Source organism: Lipotes vexillifer, unplaced genomic scaffold (genome assembly GCF_000442215.2).
Source record: "Lipotes vexillifer unplaced genomic scaffold, Lipotes_vexillifer_v1.1 scaffold697, whole genome shotgun sequence".
NCBI lineage: Eukaryota > Metazoa > Chordata > Mammalia > Artiodactyla > Lipotidae > Lipotes > Lipotes vexillifer.
The window spans coordinates 97,574-119,685 of NW_006779498.1; the positions used below are offsets into that span (position 1 = coordinate 97,574).

At 49.7% G+C, this 22,112-nt stretch overlaps 1 protein-coding gene across 1 annotated transcript in view; it reads left to right on the forward strand.

Moving 5' to 3' along the window:
* Positions 1-22,112, forward strand: part of GALNT10 (polypeptide N-acetylgalactosaminyltransferase 10) — a gene marked incomplete at its 5' end in the record, with an annotated part of 112,949 nt that overhangs the window by 71,254 nt on the left and 19,583 nt on the right. Inside the window, 3 exons of the mRNA XM_007452850.1 lie at positions 1,788-1,973; positions 6,198-6,381; positions 11,949-12,066. Of these exons, the coding sequence (XP_007452912.1) occupies positions 1,788-1,973; positions 6,198-6,381; positions 11,949-12,066 (488 nt within the window). The remainder of the gene's footprint in view (positions 1-1,787; positions 1,974-6,197; positions 6,382-11,948; positions 12,067-22,112) is intronic.

Below are 22,112 nucleotides of genomic sequence, written 5' to 3' on the forward strand. Positions count from 1 at the left end.
CTTGCATTTCCATAAAGTTGAGGATCAGCTTGTCAATTGTCAATTTCTGCAAAGAAGCCATCTGTGATTTTTTGATCACATTGAATCTGTATATCAACGTAGGAGGTATTGCCACCTTAACAACATTAAGTCATCTGATCCATGAACATGGACTATCTTACCGTTTATTTTGGTGGTTCATTTCTTTCAACAGTGTTTTGTAGTTTTCAGTATACATTTTGCACTCACTTTGTTAAATTGTAAATGGTATTTTTACCATTTTAATTGCATTTTCAAATAGCTTTCTTATTTGCTAGTCTATAGAAATACAGTTGATTTTTAAATGCTGATCTGTATCCTGAAATCTTGCAAAGTTTTCCTGTTCTAGTTTCTTTGTAGATTTCTTAAGATTTTCTGTGTAAACAATCATGTCATCTACAATTAAAAATACTGCTACAGAGGCTTCCTTGGTGGCCCAGTGGTTGAGAGTCCGCCTGCCTGCCGATGCAGGGGACACGGGTTTGTGCCCTGGTCCGGGAAGATCCCACGTGCCGCGGAGCGGTTAGGCCCGTGAGCCATGGCTGCTGAGCCTGCGCATCCGGAGCCTGTGCTCCGCAGCGGGAGAGGCCACAACAGTGAGAGGACTGCGTACCGCAAAAAAAAAAAAAAAAAAAAAAAAAAATACTGCTACCTTTTTCTTTCCAATCTTTATGCCTTTTATTTCCTTGTCTTACCAGTTGCACTGGCTAGGAATTCTAGAACAGTACTAAAGTGAAGAGAAAGTGGACAGCCTTTCTCCTACTCTTAGGAGAAAAACATTCAATATTTCACCATTAAGTAGGATATAAACTATAGGGTTTTTTTGTAGCCATACTAGAGTTTTCATAAAGGGCCGTAACCGTGATTAAAATCAAGAGACACTAACGTTAAGGCTGGCACTTTTAGTAGAAAGAGACTGTCTTTGAGATTTATTTATAACGGCTTTTCCAGGCATGGGCCAGAAGCCAGCCTACATTAGAATAAGCAAAAAGAGGAATTGGTTGTTATGTGTAATAAGAACGTCTGGGAGTTCCTCTGCTTCAGGCACAGGGGTATCTAGAGAATCAAAATGTTATCAGGATAATGTCTCTCTCCATATTTTCACTCTCTTTTTTACACGTTGACTTCAGTCTCAGCAGATCTTCCCACCACCTCTCATCACCTTATTTTGCTAAAGATGTCACAAGCAACTCCAGACTTAGGGCCAACCAACCTAGCAACTCTAGTAAGAAAAAAGGGCCTCATTTTTCAATAGTTCTGAAAAAGAATTCTCAGGATTCATTGTTTGGACCAATTCAGGCCACATGTCCATCCCTGAACCAATCACTGTGGCCAAGGAAATGGAATGCCCTGATTGGTCAGGCCCAAGCCACATGCTCCTCCCCCTTGGAGATGCAGTCAAGCCCACAAGTCTGAAGGACTGAGAAGGGGAGGGGCAGTTTCCCAAAGAAAATCAGAGTACTGTTGCTAGAGAATGAGGGAATGGGTCCCAGCCAGACATAAACCACAGCTGCTAACGCCCTCGTACAGAAGGTCTCTCTGTGTTCCAGGTCTGGCACTAACACTGGACCTCTTTAAACTTCAGTTTCCCCCTTTGCAACACACAGGCGGTTATTCCTGCCCTTCTTGACCCTATCTGAAAGGTCCAATGAGACAGTGCACTGGAAAGCTCTATCTAAACTGTAAAGTGCAGTGCACATGTAAGGAAGGGGTCACAAGAATGATTACTCACCCACCTATCCATCTGTCCTCTTCTCTCTCCCTCACAGAGCACCTGAAGAAGCCACTTGAAGACTACATGGCCCTTTTCCCCAGCGTGAGGATTCTCCGAACCAAGAAACGGGAAGGGCTGATAAGGACCCGGATGCTGGGGGCCTCAGCAGCAACTGGGGATGTCATCACATTCTTGGACTCACACTGTGAAGCCAATGTCAACTGGCTCCCCCCCTTGCTCGGTAAGGGAGGCTTGCAAGGTGAGGTAGGCGGCCTGGAGTGAGCCACTGGCCTCCAGTCCTGCTTTCTGCAGGGAGTCATCTATACTACAAGACTTCCCTTGCCTGCTTGAGATGCACCCAGCACAATGCCAGGCGCCACTAGGGTATCAGGCCCTCAGGAGTGCTCAGAGCAACCTTAAAAGTTCTGTCCCTTCATTTTACAGAGGAGGAAGCTGAGACTCGTAGAGGGGAAGTGACTTGCCCAAAGTCATAAAGCACATTAGTGTCTAGTGACGTGATTGCTTCTCCCAGGTTACTTCAGGTGTTATTGGAAAGCAAGCCAAGGCTGCCTACTGCTAAGAGCCAAATTGTAGGGAACACCATCACACCAACTTAGAACAGTTATCATTCACTGCACTGCTGCTGTGAGCAGGGAAGGCTGTAAGCTTTATCTTCAGCCCTCACAAAACCATGCCAGGTCGAAAGTCTCCCCTTTTTATAATAGAAGAGACCGAATTTCAGAGATTTTGAGTGACTCACTTGATCCCTTGGGCAATAAGTGTCAAAGTCACCATCTCTCTGGTTCCAAAGTGTATCTTCTTTCAGGATTCCACACTGCCTCCCTAAATTCAGTTCCTCTTTGGAGAGTTTCTGACAGCTCTCAGGTAAGGGCTCCAGACAGAGGGCAGCGTGATCTAGGAGTCGTCCACATGGGCTTGTGGACAGAAGAGAGACACGAGGCCTGGCTGCTGGGCACTGAGGTGCCTCATGGCTGGTTGAAGAACCAGGTCTGAATCCCTAGGCTCTGAGCTTTGAGGAAGGCATTGAGCTGCTGCTGACAGGTGGACGCTGAAGAGGAAATGTCCTACTGGGGCTGGGAGTCAGGTGAGGGACAGAGATGGAGGCAGATTGGGGAAGATCTGTCAATCCAGAGAGAAAAGTGAACACCTCAAAAATGGATGGGTAGGCTCTCCATAACAGAAAGCATAAGGAGCAAAGAAGACTTGAGTTTAGGGCAAACTTGTGTATCAGAATCACCTAGAAGACTTGTTAACACACAGAGCGCTGAGCCCTGCTTCACAGTGGTTGGTTCAGGAGGTCTGGGGCGGGGCCTTAGAAGCTGCATTCCTAACAGCCTCCGGGTGGTGCCAGTGCTGCTGGTCCAGGGACTATACTTCGGGGAGCACTGGTTAGGCCCCCATTCAGAAGTGAGGACAGAAAGCAAAACCTACACGGTTTAATGGGGTAACCCAGCAAGTTTGTTTCCTAACACAGATCAGCATGAAACTCTAATTAATATCAGATGATATGCTTCTGACCCCAAGGGTCCAGGATCCCACTGGGTTAGGAAAAGGATATAACCCAGATCTTCTGGTAAACTGTTTACCTAATTAAACCAAGAGATCTGCATCTGCCTCTCATGACTGAAAGAGAACAAAAAAGAGAAAAGGCCTCACGTAAATCACCTAATTGGGACTTCCCTGGTGGTCCAGTGGTTAAGACTCCGCCTTCCAATCCAGGGGACTGAGGGTTTGATCCCTGGTTCAGGAACTAGGATCCCTTCTGCCGTGGGGCAACTAAGCCCACGTGTCACAACTAGAGAGCCCACGTGCCACGACTACTGAGCCCATGTGATGCAACTAGAGAAGCCCATGCGCCATGACGAAAGATTGTGCACGCCGCGAGGAAAAATCCCGCAAGCCGCAACTAAGACCCAATGCAGCCAAATAAAATATTTGTTTTTTATTAAAAAAAATAATAAATCATCTAATTTATAGTCCTGAAGGAACATCGCATTTGGGGGGGGGGGAGGTCATTCAGTGACTCATAAAGAGACTGAAGTGGTAGAACACGAAGCTGAGCTTGCGGTTAACAAGCCTTAAGCCTTGTGTTAACAGCCTTAACTCTGTTTCTGTGGAAATATATGAGGGTAATTTTCATAATCTGCAACCATACATGGAAGAAATATTCTTCCTCTTCTTTTTCCCTTTTTCCAATAGAAATGTGAACCACTGGTGTAGATGTAAGTCTATCCCTGCTAATATGAGCAGCTGACCGAGCCCATCACAGCTTTTGTCTCTGAAACCATGAACATGCACAGTTCACTCTGCCTTCTTTGGAGAGTAGGCATTTCTGAGCCCGAAAGGAATTCAGCTCCCCTGAAAGGAAAGCCACTGTTGTTCATCATTTTCTTCATCTCTATCACCACCATCATCACTGTCATCATCATTATCATCATCGTTGTCGTCGTCATCATCATGCCTCTGCTAGTCCCTTACATTTTTTTGATCACAGCCCACATTTGAATGCGACTGGTAAAGCGGACAGGGCAGGCCTTATTATCCACATATTGCAAATGAGAAAACTGAAGGGCAGAGAGAATGAGGGGGATACTCACCCTTCCAGCTCCTGCTTCTGAGCTGCTTTCAGCGATCCTGGGCACAAAGAATGTCAGCAGAGGGCTCGTCACGTGCTCGAGGCTAGGCTAAGCATCTTGGCCCCATCGTCCCACTTGGCCTTCACAGAGATCCCAGGAAATAGGTGCTGTCTTCCTCCATTTTGTTGGCCAGGAAACAGAGGTTCAGAGACATCAGATAACCTTTTCCAAGGTTATACTGTTCATAGATGACAAAACCAGGGTTTGCACCTGGGCATTGTGTCTTCAAGTAATTACAGCACCGTGGAATGCTACCTCTGATGCCACCGCCTTGACCTTACACCTCCCCCAATCAGCCAGCATCCAGCAGAGCACTGTGTCCTCAGCACACACCCTCTCTGGAAGGGAAACCCCTCATGTGGCCATGAATTATCAGGAAGGGAGGCCCTTTTCTAGATCTTTCCCTGGGAAGATTCTTCTGCTTCCTTAATCCCTAGGGAGCATGTCCACAAGGCAGATCCAGGCGCCACCTCAGGAGATCCTGATTCAGTGGGCCTAGGTCAGGCCAGCCCTAGGCGGGTATTTTAAACACACTCTCGGTGTTTCTGGCACTGGTGGCCCCAGATCTACACTTGGGAACACAGCATCAAAAGCACCATTTCTCAGTTTTTTGACCATGTGCCACAGAAATAGATTAGACATGTCAATCCAGTACACAAATGTACACACTGATGCAGTATGACCGAAATATTTCCCAAAACTACTTTCCCTCATCACCTAGAATGCACCCTGACATTCTTTTTTGCTTCACTACAAACACACACACAGTTTCATGACCCACGTATGGATTGTGTCTTGCAGTTTAGCAAAAGGCAAAACTTTTCTTTGCTTTCTCTCCTGGAAGAAAAATCTGCTGTAGCTTGATGAAGCCTGGGCCCTAGGCAGCTGCCAGCCTACTCTGGCCCTACCAGGCTCCCCATTCCAAGACTTGGACTTGACTCCTGGCCCAAGCACAGCCCACTTGCCCCTCATGGCAGATCATCTGCCCCAATCAGTGGCACCTCCTGGCTGTAGTCAGGGCTTCTTGGCAGGAAGCGCACTGAAGGGCAGAGAGTGAATTTTATATAATCAGCTTCTCCGTGGCTTGAAAGGGACATAGAGCCATCTAGTTTAAGACCCCCGTTTGCTATCTTGAGTCACCTTGCCTGCAGCATTCCTGCAGGGCAGAGGTCCACCAGGCCCTGCTTGCACACCTCCGGTCCTGAGGAGCTCATAGGATAGTCCGACCCCTCTTCAGTAGTTCTGACTGTTGGAAAACGTGAGCTGGACTCTCTTGCGAGGACTATTTGTTCTCTGATGGCAGCTACGAGGTGTTGGGGAGCTTCAGGGACGGGCAGTCTGCCATGAGGGCCAAGTGCTGGAGTGCCTGGCTGCTGAGCCACAAGTCAAGTTCAGGACTCGGAATGGGGAGGGCCAGAACAGGGATCCTCCCAGAAGGAAGTTAATCTCTTTAAATAGCAATGCTGAGCATGACAGACACCTGTGCTCAACACCTTCAAGCATTACTGTATCCAGTACTCCTGCAACCAGACCCTCTTCTCCCCATTTCACAGAGGACAATGCTGAGGCTCAGATATCATTCATGTAGCTGGCCCAGGGCCCTCTCGTGGACGGCAGGATGGGCTGGGAGCCCTGGTCCATCTTGCTTAAAGCTTGTGCGCTTTCTTCCTCACGGATTCTCAAACTCGAGTGTTCAGAGAAATCACCCAGGAAACATGTTAAAAATGTGAATAAGTTGCAGAGCAGGGTCGTGCATGTAGCTGCTCTCCCATCCGGCCTCCTTAATGGGCATCTCTTGGCTTCTTCAGACCGCATTGCTCGGAACCGCAAGACCATTGTGTGCCCAATGATCGATGTGATTGACCACGACGACTTCCGGTATGAGACGCAGGCGGGGGATGCCATGCGGGGCGCCTTTGACTGGGAGATGTACTATAAGCGGATCCCGATCCCTCCAGAACTGCAGAAAGCTGACCCCAGCGACCCATTTGAGTAAGTACAGGTGACCCAGCCCGGTCCCAGTGGCTGACCCCAGGGAGCCCTCCCCAACACACACAACTCAGGATTGCCACCTCCCCCCAAAGCCCAGTGCAGGGGAGCGAGGGCAGACGTCCCCAACGGAAGCACAGTCCCTCCCAGCTCGTCACAGAGCCTTGGCTCACGGACCACCAAGCTGATCACCTCTTCCTTGCCCACCCCGAGGACTTCCAGCCCGGGGTGGCAAGCCTAGCACCCAGTTGTAATCATCATCATCATCATCATCGTTGTTGTCACTGTCACCACCATTGCATACTTTCTAAGTGCCAGGCGCAGTGCCGAGCACACTACACGGTGATCTTATTTAACCTCCAACAGCATATGTAGTAAAAATTATGATCCATGTTTTCCAAATGGGGACACCAAGGCTCCAAGAGGTTAAGCAGCCTGTCCAGGTCACACAGCTGTGAAGCGGCAAAGGCTCAGTGCCTTGCAGGTCTGTCTGCCTCTGGAGCCGACTTTCCCATCCATCAGTTACACCCTCTTGGAAGTATCAGGGAAATAGCTTGTCCCATGGTGGGAGTGTGGGGTGCGGGTGTGTGGACCGGACCCGTAGCATCCTGGAATGGCAGAGCTAGAGGGATCCTACAGGTAACGGACTCCAACCCCTTGCAGATAGGGAGACTTGGGCTCCAGGACAGGGAGGGGCTTCCCTGGGGACACAGTGGGCTAGTGGCTAAGCCAGAAACAGAGCCCAGTGCCCCTCTGGTACCCCAAGCTCCAGAAGGGTCTTTCCTCCCACAGTGGGCTCGCCATCCCTGCAGCTGTCACGTGAGCCACTCCAGCTCTCCTGCCAGAGGTGTGGAAAGACCTCTGGGTACAAAGCCAAAGTCCAGCCTCTCCAGCTGTATTGGTTTCCTGATTAGTTTCCTAATTGTCGCTGCAGTAATAAATTACCACAAGCTTACTGGCTTATTAAAACAACACAGGGGGGCTTCCCTGGTGGCGCAGTGGTTGAGAGTCCGCCTGCCGATGCAGGGGACACGGGTTCGTGCCCTGGTCCGGGGAGATCCCACGTGCCGCAGAGTGGCTGGGCCGCTGAGCCTGCGCGTCCGGAGCCTGTGCTCCACAACGGGAGAGGCCACGACAGTGAGAGGCTTGTGTACCACAAAAAAAAAAAGAAAGAAAAACACAGGGACTTCCCTGGTGGTCCAGGGGTTGGAGCTTAGCGCTTCCACTACAGGGGGCGCGGGCTCAGTCCCTGGGCAGGGAACTAAGATGCCATGCAGCGCAGCCAATAAATAAATAAATAAAATAAAATTACACAGCTTTATTCTCTTAAAGTTCTGGAGGTCAGAAGTCTGAAAGGGTCTTACTGATTTAGTGTTGGCTGTGCTGCGTTTCCTCCTGGTACCCCAGGAAGGGATCCATTTCCTTGCCTTTTCCAGCTTCTAGAGGCTGCTCACATTCTTTGCCTCATGGCTCCCTCCATCTTCAAAGCCAGCAACATAACATCTTCCAGTCTTCCCCTCCTGCCTCTCCTTGTCTCCCCCTACACCTCCCTCCCCCTTCCCTCTCCCAGTCTCTTGCTTCCATCATCACGTCTCCTTCTCTGACTCTGACCCCCCTGCCTCTTTCTTCACTTACAAGGACCCTTGTGATTACATTGGACCTATCCAGGTAAACCAGGATAATCTCCCCATCTCAAGATCCTTCACTTAGTCACCCTTGCAAAGGCCCTTTGCTGTGTAAGGCAGCAGAGTCACAGGTCCCGGGAATTAGGACCCTGGCTTCTTTGGGAGGCCATTATTCTGTCTACCACCCCTGCCTAACCACAGCTTAGCCTCAGTGAAGTCCAGCCGCTCTGCCTCACCCTCCCCATCTGAGAAAGAGGGGCGGTTGGCGGCTCAGCCATCTTCATGGGCGCAGTGCACCCAGGGTTTCTGGGGGACCCCTAATGCTGTGAGCCCCAGGGAAGGCTCAGAGGTAGGAAGAGGTGGGCTTGCTTGAGGAAATGGAAGGTGACCGGGGCAAGAGAGTAGCATGAGCTGAGAGTGGAGGGTGTGAGTGGATCCCCCGTGCTTCCTCAGCAGGCCAGACGTTTGTGCTCTGGTCCCGACCTCCTGTATCCTAAACATGGTCAAACACTACTATTAGAGCTCTTCTTAGGCCACAGATACAGTCTAGCCAACACAACATCGTGCAGCCAGGTCCTACCCCAGTATGCGCCAGAGTCAGCCCCCAGTTGTCCTGAATTCTTGGAGAAGAATGCTAATAACAGGAGTAACTAACATTTGGCCTGACTTGGTAAAGCAGTTCCAGCTGACATGACTGTGCTTGATTCTCACAACATGCCCTTGGGTGTTGGTGGAACTCTCTCCACTTGACTGATGGGGATCCTGTGGTTCAGAAAAGAAACGACACTTGCCCAAGGTGACACGTAGCAGAGGCTGAGGTTAGGCAGGCTGCTCCAGAAAATGGAATTTTTAGGGTAACCAGAACCCCCTCTTATGGTTTGAATCTTTGCTATAAGCCAACTCACAGGCCCTAGATTTGAAAGGTACGTAATGGTGGCTCTTGGCCCATTCAGCCTCCTCGTTGCAGGATGAGGGAGGGGTGGGTGCAGGTCGTGCAGCTAGTTAGAAGCAGAGGCCCAGCTAGTTTTGTCTGCAGTCTCAGTCTCCTCATCTGGATATTAAAGGGGTTGGCCCAGCCCTAGAGCAGAGACTCTCAACCGTGGCTGCATGTTGCCATCACCTGGGGAGTTTATTTAAAACAAAGAATAAGAAGAAGTATAACAGATTCACTTTGCTGTACACCTGAAACTAACACAACATTGTAAATCAACTGTATCCCAATAAAAATTTAAAAAAAAGAAGAACCACCCAGGCTGCCCCTGAGTCCAGTTACACCAGAGTCTCAGGGTGGGGAATTCAGGCGTCAGTTCCCAGATGATGCTGACATATGGCCAAGTTTGAGAGCCACTGGCCCAGATGCTTCCTGAGGGGCTCTCCATACTTTGTACCCTCCAGTTCCTTCCAGAAGTCTCTCTTCTGTGTTGCAGTCAGACAAAACCCCAGGAACAGGCCACTAAGAAATCCTGGTCATTGTCTGCACACCGCCCCATGGTGCTCGGCAAGTGGGCGCGCTGCAGGCACAGAGCCATGTCATGATATTTGAAAGACACAGGCTTTGGTGTCAGCTCATCCACTTACTAACTGCATGCCCTTGAGCAGAACATACAGCATTTCTGAATTTCCAATTTCTCCATGTGAAAAGAGGGCTAGTAATAGGGCTTTGTGAGAGCTGGTGATGTTGGTGAGGTGAGTGGCACACACCAGATGCTCAGAATTGTTGTTATTATTACTGTTGAACACAGCAGAAAACAGACCAGCCTAGAGGAGAGGCCTCCCTCTGGAGATGAAGCCTCAAGCATCCAAAATGCCTTACACCTAATATCCTACCTATCCTACCATGTCCCCTGCCGCTGGCTTCCACCCAGGCTGATGTTTTTGTGCAGAGTCTTAGGTTTGATTTACCATGAAGCACCGAGCCAGAAGCACTCTCTGGCCCTCCAAGCATCACGGCTCCAGCCAGAAAAACCACAAACCCTACAACCTTCATAAGACAGAAGAAAGTTGATACTACTAACACCTTACTTTCCTATAGTACTGGTTACTTTCAAAACTGTACTAGCAGTGTGAGCTAGCAGGTGTAGCTCTACGTCCCTGTGTAGATGGGGAAACCAGCTCAAGGAGGTTAAACCAGCATTGTCCTATAGAAGTATAATGCGACTCACGTATGTACTTTGGAATGTCCTCATAGCCACGTTAAAAAAAGGTAAAGGGAAGCAGATAAAATTCATTTTAGTAATGTATTTCATTTAACCCAGTATATCTAGAATATTCTCATTTTAACATGTGACCAACGCTTTCAAATTATGAATGAGACCTTTTCTGTTCTTTTCTTCACATTAAGTCTGGGAAATCCAGTGTGTATCTCACACTGCCAGCACCTCTCAGTTCAGACCAGCCACACTGCAAGTGTCAGTAAGCCGCATGTGGCCAGTGGCTCCCGTACTCAGCAGCACAGGGTTCTGGGGCTAAAATCTTTACCCCAGACCCCACCACAGGTTTGGGGAGAGCTGAGGTTGCAGTGAGGATTTCTCCGTTGCTGATCCGGGCTCATGAGGTCAACGTGAGGAGTAAATTCATTTTGGTAGTTATTTAGCTCAGTACAGCGCCTGGCAGATTCAAGGCCTCGGTCAGTGATCAAGGGAGTCCTTTCTAAAGGGGTCCCCTCCTGTGCTATCAGGGCGCATCTACTGCAGGAAGCCTCGCAAGGCGTGTGGGTTAACTCACCTCTTTCCAAGTCAGTCCACTTCCCCTGAGCGTGCTGTTCCCCAAGCCAGGAGGGGCCGCGGAGGTTGCTGCTAGAATGGTTTTCCTTGGAGGGTTTGGAGTTTTCCAGGGGAGTCAGACAAGGCCACAGCCACTCAGAGAGCTTTTCGCACAAAAAACACTGGTGGCCCCTCCCAGGTGCTGGCCCCACGGGAGGCGTCGTGGGGAACTTGGGCGAGCCACACCCCATGCTTGATCATCTCTGCCCCCGAGCTCGTGCTTTCTCCTGGGTGCCTTCCCTTCCCCCAAGCTCCCACTTTGTTCCTAGCCACCTCGAATGCCACCCTCTGAGCATCCTTCCTTGACTCTTGCCCCACCTTCCCTCCTCACCCCGAAAACCTGGAGGCAGACGCTCCCTCCTTTCCCGTAGTGCTGGCTGCGCCTCCCAGAGGCCCTTGTTACACCCCACCTGTCTTCTGGGTCCTCCTCTCCTGAGGTGGCTGCCCTGCCATGCTGGCGTCCCCTGAAGATTCTGTCTGACCCTGATTTACCTCCAAATTCTTCCAGCATCTGCTTCTCAGCTGGTACTCGATGAAGAAACGAATGAGAGTATGAATGAGCGGAGTTAATCTTATCCCAGTTTAACTGAAAGAACAATGACTGTGGCTTCTTCTGTAAACTCTCAGCAGAAAAAAAAAATATGCCGGGATTACAGAGTGAGAATCATCAAACAATCTTATCCAAAAACGGACCCCTAAGCTCCATTCCCCCAGAGACTGTTTTGTAGGTCTGGGGTCAGGTCCAGGAAGCTGTATGTATTTTCACCTCTCTAAAACATTCTACAGCCTAGACAGGCTTGGAAAGACCTGATTCAGATCATTTAATCAATGGGAAGACTAGAGATTAGATACAGATATGCATATATATATGGCACAGCTACAAGGCCCACAGGGAACAAGCACTATGATTTCATTTCACAGGTATTCTTAGGTGTTAACCACGTAAAGGAATTTTGGGTCCATTGGTTAAGATGTAGCATTTATGAAGAAGTATAGGCAAGAAGGAAGAAAGCCAGGGGCCTCACTCAGAAGGGCTTTGGATTCCCTGCTGGACAAGTAGGCTGTGTTCACAGAGTGGCAGGGAGCATCACCCCTGGGAGAACAGCAGTGTCCGAGAGCAGGATACCCAAGGAGCACACGGCCAGGACATCCGCGTCTTCACACCAGGTTCTTCTTCCCGCAGGTCTCCTGTGATGGCCGGCGGACTGTTCGCCGTGGATCGGAAGTGGTTCTGGGAGCTGGGCGGGTACGACCCAGGCTTGGAGATCTGGGGAGGGGAGCAGTATGAAATCTCGTTCAAGGTGAGCTCTCGGGAAGCCCCTTTGTCCTTGGCAGGGTGCCCGTGGCACCTGTCCTGGCAGGCTGCCTGCTTAGTGTCTGTCTGCGCCTGGTGAACAAGTCAGGAGCCGCCAGCCACTGCTTGCTGTGTGTGTGCTGGTAGCGGGGGCAGAGCAGAGGCGGCAGCATGGAGATCCTCAGGTTGCCAAAGGCTGGCCTCAGCCACAGCTCTGGCTGGTGTTTGCCTTGCATTGTCCCTTCTCAGATGACAGTGTTGGAATAAGACAGGCCTCACTTCCCCAGAGATGGTGTGTCTCCCATTGAGACGACCAGCAGACCAGCAGAGGGGAAGAGAGAGCACAACGGCCGAACGAGACACGTGGGCCGGCAGGAAGCTCTGCTTTGAGAATGGTCCCCTGGCCTCACAGAAACCAACTTGTCTTCAGTGGTTCCTGGCCACCCCTCTCGAGTCTTCCCTTTGTATCTGTCTCTGCTGGAGTTTGATGTACAGAGACCAGGGGCTAAGAGCTTGAGTTGTGGAGTCAGAGAAGCCTGGGTTCCAATCCCACTCCATCACTCAGTTGCTGTGTGACTTTGGGCAAGTTAGATTACCTCTCTGAGCTTTCTTCCCTCATCTAAGAGAATAATCATACTACCTACTTTACAGAGCTTTTGTGAAGATTAAATGAGATAATATCTAGAAAGTGGTTAGCACCCAACCTGGGGACACAACCAGTTAATAACTGGTAGAAATTATTAAAGAGTCAGTGAAAATATATTTACTGTAACCTATTAGACCCGCCCATGTGCTGTAGAAGCTTCTGACAATGGCGGTAAAGGAGGTGATGGTTACTAGTTAACTATGCAAACTTCTGAGGCCCCATTCCTCCCCTTTTTGTGGGATTTTTGTATTGATCTCAAGTGAAGAACAGAGGCTTAGTCCCTTTGAGGGGAAGGTTAGCTTGTCCTGTGGCCCTGTGGTCAGCCAGGGCCTGCTTCTAACACCCCTAGAACCCCTGGTAAGGCATATCCCCAACCCATGAGGGATGGCCAGCAGCATAACTGGGCTGAGCCCTGTGAATACGCAACCCGGTTGCCTGCTAAGTCGGGCATCAACTTCTTATGCAAAGGACCATTGTCCCACACCGCAATTAAGGTTTCGGCGCTGGGGTTAGATTGCCTAGGTCAGGTCGTAGCTCTGCTACTTCGTACCAGCTGTGTGATCTTGCACAAAGAATCCTTAGCCTCACTGAGCCTCAGTTTCTGCTTCCATAAAATGGGTTTAATGATACTTTAATTCTCACAGGGTTGTTGAGAGGATTAAATAAGTCCATTCTTGTTAGGTGCTTCTTAATAAATATCCTAAAACTTATTTTCATTACCGTCATTGTCCTTGTGTATGCCACTGGGTGAGCAGTTCAGAACTGGGGGACATAAATTCTTGATTAGCAAGAAAACAACCTGTAATTCTACTGAAACATTATTTTGGTTTGAAAGGCAGTCTATGTCCATTTTACCTTCAGACTTCTGAAGCTGTCTCCCATAAGGGGCCCAGCCCCCTAAATAAAACTAATATTAAAATCCAGGGGTGATATTAAAAATATTTAACAACAATGATGACACAAGCACCAATCAGTCAGAGCGGATGCCAGCTGTCAACAACTGTGCATCCACCCTGGTGTGCGGCAACTCAAGTGCAGCCGTGATCAGAGCTGGCAGGACCCTGTGTGGAGCTCTTCACAAGTGTTGGCTTATCTAATCCTCAAAGCAACCCTAGGAGGGTGGTATCATTATTATAAACATTTCACAGGGGGGCAAGTGGAACTCAGACCCAGGTCCCACACAGTTGAAACTAACAGAACCAGGACCTGAACCCAGGTCTGCCCAACTGCAAAGCCCATGCTCTCACCTGCCATGTTGTATAGGCCTCTGCAGGGACGTGAGAGCACTTGAGAGGAAAACTAGCCTAAGAGGTTGGCTGTAATCTCTTACTCTTTCTTCTCAGTTTTTGCCTCCTCCTGGGGTTAACTTACTGGGATATCCTGCAGCCTCTCAATGAAGTGAACAAGTAACAGTCTAAGTCAGAAATAGGTTTGCTCTCCCAGCCAACTCTGATCCATCAGTAGGAGCTGCCCCAGTTCTGTGTTAATATGTATTGCGAGGCTGTGTCTGAGCTTATCAGAAAAGGAGTGGTGATTGATTAGTGATGTCTGCCCTGGGTGCAGGTTTGGCGAGCGATGGCACATATGTCATTTATTTAGTATCCCTAGCCCATGCAATCTAATTTTCCAAATGTCACATCCTTACAGTGGAATCACAAACAAGGAATCAGAAGAGTTTTAACTTCACAGTTCCTCCATCTGTCAATTAAACAAACTTAATTTATGAAGTTTTCTACTAAGTCTGTTCCCAGAAATGGGCACATCAGTGTTCTGAGTTCTCACCAGAATGTAAACTTCAGTAGGGTAACCATCTTTGTCTGTTGTATCCCAAGAACCAAAAGGGTTGCCTGACCGGGAGAAGGCACTTAGTAAATAATTGTTGATTGAATACTCAGAGCAGGTGTAATACTGGCCAGAACCAGCCTCCTTGGTCAAGAAGTTCCCCTGCAGAAACTCCCTCTGTGGAGAAGAGTGATTGGAGAAAAAATGAGCACAAAGGAGTTTCTAAACCTAAAATAATTTCAGTCTGTGCATTTCAAAGACCCATTTGATGATGCTCATCAGGCAATTATGGCAGAACAATTGGCATGTTCCCACCACAGTTTATTTACAAAAGACACGGGTAATGAAGCTGTATTTGAAGTCTCTCATCAGGGAGTGGGAGGGAGGCTGGCTTCTGTTGCCATTTGATCCAATTATCTCCTTCACTCTGGAGAGGAGATGAGACAGTGTAATGAGGAGTCCCCCAGGTCTGAAAGGGAGACATTTCTCCCTGGGCTTTCTCTCTCCGGGCTTTGAGAGCGCGGGTTCCTGGAGCCGGCGGCAGCCCCTCTGCCAGTGCACTGTCTCCAGGGCCCCCACGGAAGGCCTGCCCACAGCGCTGAGGGCACAGGAGAGCCCGTTCGTCTGCCAGCAACGCCTCCCTGGAATGCCAGGTGTTCTGTTTCAGCCAGAGCAGGGCATTTACGAAGGGCCAAATTCCCTCTGATTAATCTCTGCTGAGATCCTTTTTCTTCTTGGTGACAGAGAAGAGAGACTGGTCTGAAAGGCGTGAGTGTATTTTCAGAAATGAAGATAAATTGATAAGTTAAAAAAAGAGACAAATTGATATGTGCCATCAGGGCTGATGGATTAATAATTTGGCTCCAGTTTCAGACCAGGCCATCTCTCCTGATGGGAAAACCCCAGAAAAGATGTTCCGAAGGCTCTGAAATTTCTAGGAGAGTCATTGACTCTTTTTTTTTCCCTCTCTCTCTCTCAGCCAACAGAGCTTCTGTTTCCAAAAGGCACGGTCACATATGAGAGTTCTCCTGCTTGGCAGTTAGACTCTTCCCGGTTCTAGTGGGCGGATAAATCTTTAACCCTGCAGCCTGGCCTACACCCACCTCCGTGAGCTGCTTACCATCCCTTGCTTTCTCTCCACTCTCCCCCAAATTGCGTCATTCTGGACTCTTGGTAACAGGTCACCAAACCCTGGTCAATCTGACCCCAGTCTGACTTAAGCAAAAAAATTAGAATTGATTGGCCCACACAACTGAAATTCCAGGGTAGATCCTCCAGACCCGGCTGGATCCAGGGACTAACCCATCTCATCTAGGCTCCATCTCGCTTAGTCCCTCAGCTCTGCTTTCATCTGGGTTGGCTTTCCTCTCAGGCAAGTTTTCCCTTGTGGAAATACCCAGCAGCCCAGTGGGAAAAGAGCTTCTGTTTCCCATCATTCCTGTAGTAAGTCCTCAAGTCGAGTCTCACTGGCCTTCTGGTCCCTTGCCCCTCCCTGAGCAGTGTTCTGATCTGTCAGCTGCAGTCTGAGTCTGATTGGTCACGTGCCCATCCCGGAGCTGGGAAAGTGGGATGAGCTGGCTCCCTAAAGGAAAGCCCAGGCATTGTGTGCAGAAGGGGGAATGGAGGCGGGGCGGGGCAAACCACCGATGTCCACCTGACCCAGCCATACAGAACGGCTTACAAGCCCCAGGCTCATATGCCTGGCTATCTTTGAAGGCACGCACTGTTCATTTTTCCTGAAATGCCCTTCCTTAGTCTGGCCAACGCACAGTCATCCTTCTGGGTTCAGCTCATCTATATGGTGTCCCCTCAGCCTTACCTGAGCTCCCTGTGATGCTTAGGGACCATCCGAATGTCACTCCCAGCATGGCACCCAGTACCTCCTGTTGACAGGACCCAAGGGTTGGCCTGTCTCCCCCACTGCACTCTGAGCTTCCTCGAGGCAGAGAGTGGGTTTTGTCCATCTCTATACCCCAGTTTCTGGCCCAGAATAGGTGTTTTAGATAACTGTTAGTGGCATCAATTCCTATCTTATATAACTTCCTTCATCCTGCCCTTCCCAGGCTTACATCTGCATCTTTGGGTGATGGCGATGTGGCAGGAGAGGTACTCAGTGAGAAGGCAGGGCACTGGCTTCTCATCTCTGCTCTCTGTCCACCTGGAGACCCTGGACCAATTGCTTGATCTCTCTGGCCCTCACATCCCAGGTGGTGCTGATAGAGTTTTCCTTCCTACCCAAGAGAGGCTCGAATAAGATGCTGTGGAGAAAGCCCTTGGCCTTACGTGGATGCGAGGGTGGTTGGATTAGAGGTGGTGGCGGCAGGACCAGCAGAAAAGGGACCTGCACAGTGTCCCCAGGAGGCTGAGGTTAGGATGTCTTCAACTTTGAGGTCCAGGAGAGGAGAAGTGTCCACGGGACAACGTGGCTGAGCTGGCGTGAGAAAGATGTGGACCTTGACGCAATGTAAGTGGATATATCTTTTGTTAACAATTTGGCAGAATCCGTTACATTTCAAAGCAAGCACATTCTTTTACCCAAAATTTCACGCCCAGGAGTTTAGCCAAGAGAGATAGAGCAAAGATTGAGGTAGGAGCTATCTGTTGAAGCATTACTTACGAAAGGGGAAGACTGAAAATGACCTAAATGTACATCCTTAGGGGATAAATAAGTTAGAGCATATCCCAACAGTGAAATATTTTGTAAAAGAAGATAGATGCCTCCAAAATTCAGTTTTAAAAAAAGATGTGAAAATTTTGTTTTTATATATGTATATATAGTCTCGTGTTTAATCTGAAAAATATGACAAATGCAAACAAACAAACAAAAAAACTGAGAAGAATCTCCTTCTAGTTTACTGAGCATCCACATGCAGTAACGTGGGGCCCCGTGCCCCCCCATTTTATAGATGAGGAAACTGAGTCTTGGGTTAAATCCTTCCACAATGTCACGTGGTTGGAGCAGGGATTTCAGCCCTGCTGTCTGACTTCAGACTGATCCTTTGCCTTGATGTACTCTGACCCACGGTGCCACGGAAGCTTCCCATCCCTTGGGGCATCGGGGGTGGGAGGGCTACAGTGTGGCTGTCCCTTTCTGCTTCACTGTTTCCGTAACATTGAATGCGTTCATCATCAGTACATATCACTTCTGTAATCAGGAGAAAAATTAATGTTTTTTTTAACGGAGAAGAAGGGAAGACTGTTGTGTCTTCAGCCTCCCGGCCCACCCCTCCTCCGCCCCAGAGACATCCCAGTGCTTCGTTTGGGCCATTTGCAAGTTCAGGGATGAGATTCTCCACCAAGTGAGGTCTACAGAGAAGGGAGTCACAGTGAGGAGACCCCCAGGGAAGGATGGAGACCCCAAGCACACCTCTGCAGGGTCTGTTCCAGGAGACAAGGGCAGCAACCTGCTGCCCTTGGAGAGAAAGATGGAGACATTCAGAAGGTCCCTTGGGGCAGGCTCGCTTGAGCAAGGGAGTGACAGAAAGCCACACGAGGGAACAAGGGAGAGCCTTGTTCTGAGAGGGAAACCCACCACATCTGAGCAGAGGCAGGAGGCCTCAGTGGTGGGTGGGTCTGCATAGTCCAACACTGATACAGTTACCAAAGGCCAACCCAGCCCCAGACTGCTGTGGGCAGATTTAAAAAAAGGAAACTGTCAGATTTTCCTTCCTTGTAACTCACGTGTCATCAGGGGGGTTGAGTGAAATAGGGTGTATGAAAAGAAAGTAGTATGCACACCAGAAACGGGTGAGAAGAGATGTTGTGACCTGATGCCCCAGGTTCTTAGGGGACAGGGCCAGGGTCCCTCAGCTGGAAGGTGGCAGAGCCAGGGCTAAATCCCAGATGTCCTGACTCTAAGCCCAGTGCTCATTTCATTCCACCTGGTGGGAGGGGGCGGCCTAGAGAGAGGCCACTGCTACAGGGAGGCCCCAGAAGTCAGGACCAGCCCTGAGGGGGGTTAAGTTGCCACCCAGGAGGGCCTTCGGGGACCCCACGCAAGTGCCATCCTGCCATCGCCTCTCCCCATCCCTTCCACCACCCGCTCCCAGCCCCCTCTGACTCAGACCAGCTGCAGTGTCGCTGCCGGGAACCCGGCGATAGCTCCTTCCTTCGCTGGGTTATCCGAGGATGCTGGGAACTTGCTCTGCCGCATGTAGCATTTTCCTCCCAGCCACATGTACCCAGACTTTCTAAGAGCTGTCTGCCAAGAACAGGGAAGGCATTCTGCTCCTGACTGAGCAGCCATTTGAAATTCCATGGGTGTCTGTCTGTGGGCACCTGCCCCTCCCACCATTCCTCCAGGAAGATGGCTCGGAAGCCCGAGGGTCACCTGTGGTACATCGCTCCCTAACCAGCCACGTGCCCATCTCTTCATGTCTCGGTCTTTTATTGCTAAAAATGGAGATAACAACTTCTTCAGAGGCTTGTTATAAAAATTAAATGGTAGGGACTTCCCCGGCAGTCCAGTGGTTAAGACTCCATGCTCTCAATGCAGGGGCACGGGTTCGATCCCTGGTCAGGGATCCCACATGCCACAAGGCGAGACCAAAAATAAAAAATAAAAATTAAAAATTAAATGGTATAAAACGTTTGTTTAGCCTGGAGACAGACAAAAAGAAGGCAGTCAGTGAGTGGTAGCTGTTTGGATCAGAACCTTCGTGTTAAAGAAGGAGGCATGAGGCTTCCCTGGTGGCGCAGTGGTTGAGAGTCCGCCTGCCGATGCAGGGGATGGGTTCGTGCCCTGGTCCGGGAAGATCCCACATGCCGCGGAGCGGCTAGGCCCGTGAGCCATGGTCGCTGAACCTGCGTGTCCGGAGCCTGTGCTCCGCAACGGGAGAGGTCACAAGTGAGAGGCCCGCGTACCCCAAAAAAAAAAAAAAAAAAAAAAAAGGGGAAAAAAGGGGAAAAAAGGAGGCAGTATGGCGCGGGATAGTACATTGGCTTTGGAATCAAACCACCTGGGTTCAGGTGAAAGCTCCATCAGCTAGTGGCTGTGTGACCTTGGGAAAGTGACTTAACCTCTCTGGACCTCATCTGTAAAGTGGCAATAGAATGATCCTTATTGCATAGTGTCGGTGTGAGCATGCTATTAATCAAAATGTGTCAAAAGCTTAGCTCAGCACCTGGCATATTGTAAATAATCAATTATGATAGCTGTTAACGTCGGCATTGTGGTCGATGTGTATGGGCTGCAGTTGCAGGAAGACAGGCGTGGAAGGAGCTTTGAGGCCGGCAAGACAGAGGCCAAAGACCTTGGCTCTGGGCCCAGCTCTGGAATGAACTCTGAGTGAGACCTGGGACAGTTCACCTGCCCTTTCTGCTGCACCTTTACTTCCTCATTGAAAGGACACTAATAACCCCAAACTCACAGGGTTGTCGAGAGACACAGTGTGAACTGGCAGGCACCACTGTCCTTAGAGGGGCTGTCACTAATCCAGGAGGCACTAGTTCTCAAAGTGTGGTCCCCAGCCCAGCAGCAGCAGCATCACCTGGGAACTTGTTAGAAATGTAAATTCTCAGATCCCACAGAGACCTGCTGAGTCAGACATCCTAGGGGTAGGACCCGGCAGTCTGTGTTTTAGCAAGCTCTCCGGGTGATTCTGATGCTCACTCAAGACTGAAAATCGTGGCTGTAATCAGTAGGTAAGGTCCTGTACAGAGTGGATGCTCAGGCTGGGGTGTGGAAAGATAGAGTAATGGGTAGGTTGATTGGCAGTGTTAGCCCACAGGTACCAACACCTTCACCCCACTTTCAAGGCTCTGTGTCATTGGTCCACCCTTGGCTGCCAGTTTCTGTTCCATCTCTTTTTTTTTAATTTATTTTTTTGGCTGTGTTGGGTCTTCGTTTCTGTGCGAGGGCTTTCTCCAGTTGCGGCGAGTGGGGGCCACTCCTCATCGCGGTGCGCGGGCCTCTCACTATCGCGGCCTCTCCCATTGCGGAGCACAGGCTCCAGATGCGCAGGCTCAGTAGTTGTGGCTCACGGGCTTAGTTGCTTCGCGGCATGTGGGATCCTCCCAGACCAGGGCTCGAACCCGTGTCCCCTGCATTGGCAGGCAGATTCTTAACCACTGCGCTACCAGGGAAGCCCCTACCTCTTCCAACAGGGTTTTAGAGCAAGGCTGACCAATGACCAGGCTATGTGTGAATGAATGAATGAATGAATGAATGAATAAATGTTTGTACTGGGCTGCGTTGTTCATGGAAACAAAAGCACATGTGCCCAAGAGAGCAGAAATGTGAGTGCACTGCAGCTGGCTCTCAGCAGCATGCACATGTGGTGTCCAGGGGGTGTGGAGGGGATCGGAGGTGACCGGAGCAGGGGGCAGAGGCCTTGACTGCAAGCCCAGGGTGACCCCTTTGTCCTGCAGATAATACAAATGCTAAGAGGGGTCTTTGTGGAAGACCATGATACGGTCAGGACCAGGCTTTAGAAAGATCAAAGGTGCAGTCTCAGATCTGCCTAGTTCTGGGGGCCCCCACCCTGGAATCCACTCTGGGTTCTGCCACTAATGAGCTGAGGAGCCCTGGGGAAGGCACTGGACCTCGCTAGGCCTCGCTTTCCTCATGTGTAAGAGGCATGCCAGTACCTCCCTCACTGGGGGGTTGGGAGATTGTGCTATTTCAAATATGAGCCAAAACCTAACAGATCCTGCAGCTTAAGTGAATTCATTTATTAAAGAAGAAAAAAAGCCCTAATGTAAGGCAACCACCCCCCATTTTTTGGTCAAGTTGACTATAAACACCTCAGGAGGGCTTCCCTGGTGGCGCAGTGGTTGAGAGTCCACCTGCCGAGGCAGGGGACACAGGTTCGTGCCCCGGTCCGGGAAGATCCCACATGCCGCGAAGCGGCTGGGCCTGTGAGCCATGACTGCTGAGCCTGCGTGTCCAGAGCCTGTGCTCTGCAACGGGAGAGGCCACAACAGTGAGAGGCCCTCGTACCGCAAAAAAAAAAAAAAAAAAAAAACACCTCAGGATACTGTTTTTCTTTATTTATTTAATTTATTTATTTTTGGCTGCATTGGGTCTTCGTTGCTGCACACGAGCTTTCTCTAGTTGCGGCGATCAGGGGCTACTCTTCGTTGGTGGTGCACAGGCTGCTTATTGCGGTGGCTTCTCTTGTTGCAGAGCACGGCCTCTAGGTGCGCGGGCTTCAGTAGTTACAGCACGTGGGCTCAGTAGTTGTGGCGCGCAGGCTGAGTAGTAGTGGCTCGCGGGCTCTAGAGCGCAGGCTCAGTCGTTGTGGCACACGGGCTTAGTTGCTCCGCGGCATGTAGGATCCTCCCGGACCAGAGCTCGAACCCGTGTCCTCTGCATTGGCAGGAGGATTCTTAACTACTTTGCCACCAGGGAAGCCCCAGGATATTGTTGAAACAGTCAGATATTCAATTTGTTAATTTAGATATACATATGCTTAAAACTATATTATATAAAATCATATATTAACCTAGAAGTAAATTTAAATGGATTTTTAAAAGAAAAATAAAATTGGGTTTTTTCCTGCTCTTTTACCAACTGTACCCTGTAACCAGTATAAGCATCTAAAATGAACATGAGTGAGATCCTTTCATTCTGGTGAGACTTCCTGAAACAGTATCTTGTTGTTCAAAACAAACTAATATGTTCA